Raw genomic sequence first — 4643 nt, forward strand, 5'->3', positions numbered from 1 at the left:
TCCATCTATTTTTTACAAAGTGCAAAATTTCATTAAACACAGAACAGAGCATGTGGTGATAGAAACCTGTAAAAATGTAAATAGATGTGTGTATAAACATGAACTCCATCCTTGAAACTCTCAGACTAAAAACTCAGTTGGTTTTGGTTGAGGACATTTCTTACAGTGTGCACCGCCCTCTCTCCCTCTCTCTCCCTCAAAGCTGGGGAAAACCCGCCGTATCTGACTGTATATAAAACGAGATAGCGCGCTGAGAATCGTCAGTTCTGTCAGAGACAGGTCTTGAGTCTTCAGGTGAATGAGAGAAGGAGCTTCTCTGCAGCTTACCTACAGTCTTAACTCCAAACGGCTTATTTTCTAAACCTTTTCTTCTTACGGACTACTCAACCACACCAAACCTGTAAGTGATCTAACAGAGGATTTTAAATGTATCACTTAAACCTGCATGGGGGGGAGGATGCCTCGAGTTGATACATTTTTTAATTTGTCGCGAGATGTAGCCTTTTTATTTTATTTTATTTTATTTTTTATTTTATTTTATGCAAGTTAAAGTTGTCACTTAGTAAGGTTTTGGTAAAGTTTGTGTGATAAGTTGTAGCTGTGGTGGAGCTGATTGAGGTAGCGATGCAGGAGGAGGAGGAGGAGGAGGAGGAGGCTGCACTCCTGGCCGAGCACCGAGCAACTTTTTCGGGGCACGCTGCCTCCTCCTCCTCCTGCCTGGATGTCACGGAGCTGCTACATGGTGCATGGAGATGATAAACTTTTTGGACTACACAGCCAACACTACAAACATTTTTTGGGATTTATTCTTTCTTTTTTTTTTTTTTTTAGACAAGAGTGACTTTTTTTTTTTTTAACCTTCACCGCCCCCCCTCTCGCGCCCGGGCCGTGAACTCCTCACGCTCCTGCACGCAGCAGTAAATCTAAGTGCGGAGGCGGATGTGGGAGTCCGCTATTCTCACTGACTGCTACATATCACACACACACGCAGCCTCTGTCTTCCTCATTTGTCTAAAGTTTTTTTTCTTTCTTTCTCTGTTGCTGTATAATCCAGGCAAACATGCCAGTGTCCAGGATGAGGATGAGGCCATGGCTGGAGATGATGATCGACTCCAGCCAAATAACTGGTCTGACCTGGGTGGACGAGGTGAGAGCCTGAATTCAACAGTGATGTTTTACTAAAAATGTGTGGCTCGGTCGGTGTAATGGGACAAATAGTTAGAATGGAAATTTTCTAATGTGTTTATTGAAGGACTGTGAAGCCACCGAAGCAAGTGGGAGGGAAGTTATCCCTGCAAAGCTGCACGAGTTTTTCCTGTCTTTGTTTTTTTTTATATTTAGTGCAGCTCAAACACCGCATGTTCCTGTTGAAGTAGCATGTTTGCAACACCGGTTGAGATTAGTTTTGACATAGTAATGCTGCATTAGTGAGTTTAATGGTCAGATAAAGTTGGAGGAAACTTGGCAGCCTTTGAAAGTAAAAAAAAAACAACAACAACTGGTGAACAGGTGGTTGGAGGACAGACACTCCACCTCACATGGCATTTTGTGGTTTCAAAAAAACTTGACAAAAGCTCCTTTGGTGTGTGTGTGTTTACTACCACTGATGTGCTATGCAGTGATCTAGAGAGAGCTGCTAACAGTGGCCAAAGAGCTGGATGCTCAGAGTGAACAGGAAGCATCTTGTGACTCGTGTCTGACCGTGTTGGACGTCTTCACTCCAACTTAAGGTTTCCTTTTTCTTCAACAGGAGAGGACGATGTTCTCCATCCCCTGGAAGCACGCAGCTCGACACGGCTGGGAGATGGACAAGGACGCATGTCTGTTCAAGGAGTGGGCCAAACACACAGGTGAGCAGAGCGAAGAGAAGACACCTGCAAAAACAAAACTACACAAAAACAAATCTTCGTCTTGGGATGAATGAAACTGATCAGACGTGTTTGTGCAGGCAAATACGCGGAGGGCCAGACCAGCGACCCTAAGACGTGGAAAGCCAACTTCCGCTGCGCCCTGAACTCCCTGCCTGACATCGAGGAGGTGAAGCACAAGAGCGTCAACAAAGGACACGGTGCTGTGCGCGTCTTCAAGATGTTGCCTGCCACCCAGAAATCAAAAGGTGAGACGACAACCGACAGGAAGTGAGCAGGGCGGTGTTTTTTTATGAATTAGCTCTGCGGTCTGCAGCGTCTACTGGCTGCTGCTCCTTTTTTTTCTTCTCTCTCTTTCTATTCACACGTGAAGTCAGTTTCATGTCAAGTGACCAAAGTTTTTTTTCTTCTTCTGCACAGTGAAGAGATCCAGGCCAAAGACACCAAAGGATGAAGAGGTAAATACTTTTTATATCGTCCTATACTGTGATATTAAAGGTGGACACTTGCTTGTGTTACCATGAAACCTTTTTTTCCCATTAAATCTCACCAACTCTTCTCTTGTGCAGAGGAAGTACAAGATAGAGGAGGAGTCAGACTACAGCGACTTCAATTCCCCCATGTCTTCGTCATCAGAGGAGGCAGAGTCCACACAGCTGAATGGTGAGCAAGAAAATGAACTGCATATGATGAATGCATTAAAACACACTGAGCTGTAAAAAAAAAAAAAAAAACATGAAGAGGGCTGGAGCAAAGTGAACTTAAAGGTTGTTGTTGTTTTTTTTTACCGACCTTTCAGGTTACACAGTCGCATCTGAAGTCCCTGACTGGGCTAGCTCAGTGGAGATCAGTGGTGAAAACACCTATTACCCACGATTTGAAGTCTCACCTGAACACAGCAACGGTAAGACAACTACAGATGCTCATACAGTAGATGTGTCAAAGTGAAATGACAGCGATAGACTAATGTCTCCTCCCTTCTTCCCTCCCTCCCTCCCTCTTCACTGTGACCTTACAGACGAGGAAAGCTACATCATGGAGGTAAGCATCGACTTCTTCTCTTCACAACATTCATTGTTCATAGTCATGTTTGTTTGTCTTTGTAGTAGTGATACAAAAGCTTGATTGTTTTTTTTACGGGTGTGGGGAAAAGTGAAGTTGCATAAAACCGTTAGTAGCTGTACTCAGTCCAGTCTTGCTCTTTCAGATCTGTGAGCAGCTGGAGAAAGAAGCAAACGCCACAATTAACATGTTAAACAACGGATCATACTTGAGCAATGGCCCGGGCACCAGTCCTAGTATGAGCTCGAGTGATTCCTCAGGTAAATGTTGCTAATTGGTGCAGCAGATGGACGACTTCCTCTAAATTAATCTGACTGATAATTATCCCTTAACACTGTGACATAAGTAGAGTTTTGTGCGTCCATCTGCTGTTTGAATGAGTGAGAAATAAGGAAAAGAAAACACTTGATTTCATTTGATATTAAATGCTCCTATGCATGAAGGAAATGAACTGACAGGTGATTAGAAAGATGCTAAACATGCTTTTTGATCAAAGCTCAGTCCTTCAGGTTGCACCACATGTTTTACACACTTGTTTTTCTCCTTTCAACATCCTGACCTCGAGTTTCCTCTGTTTGTTTTTTACAGTGAGCGACTTAGACGACTTGCCGAGCTACATCAATCTGAGCGCAGCTTCACCCGCCTACAAACCGTGGGACAGCTTCATGCATCCATTCGCGTCATAAGGTGTCGGGACGGGACAGGACATCGCTTTGTAGAATTTTTTGGACTTTAAAAGTTGCTCCTGTCCCTCCAACATCCTCCCTCCCACTCCATCTCATGGCGACATCCACACTTTAAGCTACATCCTCCTCCTCCTCCTCCTCCTGTGTCGGACCCCTGGCACCTTTCCCCTCTCCATGTGAAGTTTCGAAGAGAAGTTTTGAAGTGCACTGCTGATAGAGGACGCACTGTTCATTGTGTGTTTTTGGCTGATTCAAGGCATCGTGGTGCTCAGTTGTAGTTTTATGATGTTGAGCTCAGAATTTGTTTTTGTTTTTTTGTTTTCTCAGGCAAAAGTATTTTATTATTTACACCATCATACTCACCTACAAATACCTGCAAAGCTACTCAATATTAACCTCATTCGTTTCAGGATTCACAGCCTTGGACATTGTGTTTGATATTCTTAAGTAGTTTATGATGTACAGTGTCAAAAAAACCAATAATTATCACATTGTTTGTCTGTTTTTTTTTTTTTTTTCCGTTACTGAGACACATGAACATTAGTTAAAGGGATTTTATAATGCATTATGTCTTATTTTCTTCCTTAAAGCTCAACTTCTGGTAAAAGCTGTAGCTACTTCATACTCTTTTTGCCACTGTAAAAATTGTAAATAGTTGTTTGTCTTTGTGTTTTTGTAAGAAAATAAAGAAAAAATCAACTGTTAAAATGTGATTGTTTCTTTTATTATCAACACAAAAAGACGGAGAGATAAAGTATTAGAGAAAGTCCTGACCTCGCAAACTTAAACTTTCCCCTTTAAACTAGATTGTAACTTTTTCCCAGTTTTCAAACAAACCCATTGTGACACATTACAAAGCACACAAAACATTTTTTCTACAAACAAGGTCATTTCCCAGTGACAGAGACTTTAAATTATTCTGTAAGGAAACTTTTGTTGCAGTACATATCTGGGATTCCCCTGTAATCCCCGGGTTTTAGGAAGTAGTGTCATTACACAACAAACACTCTGAGCTTTTTTAAAAATT

At 42.2% G+C, this 4643-nt stretch overlaps 1 protein-coding gene across 1 annotated transcript; it reads left to right on the forward strand.

The window, feature by feature from the left end:
- Positions 1-268: 268 nt before the first annotated feature.
- Positions 269-4318, forward strand: LOC310996640 (interferon regulatory factor 1-like). Its single transcript, XM_083986072.1, has 9 exons — positions 269-1147; positions 1751-1850; positions 1949-2116; positions 2289-2326; positions 2438-2531; positions 2668-2772; positions 2887-2909; positions 3076-3190; positions 3519-4318. Exons 1-9 carry the CDS (start codon positions 1061-1063, stop codon positions 3614-3616), a joined length of 828 nt encoding a protein of 275 aa, XP_083842198.1. The 5' UTR covers positions 269-1060; the 3' UTR covers positions 3617-4318.
- The last annotated feature ends 325 nt before the right edge of the window (positions 4319-4643 follow it).

Source organism: Trachurus trachurus (assembly GCF_905171665.1).
Source record: "Trachurus trachurus genome assembly, chromosome: 14".
Lineage (NCBI taxonomy): Eukaryota > Metazoa > Chordata > Actinopteri > Carangiformes > Carangidae > Trachurus > Trachurus trachurus.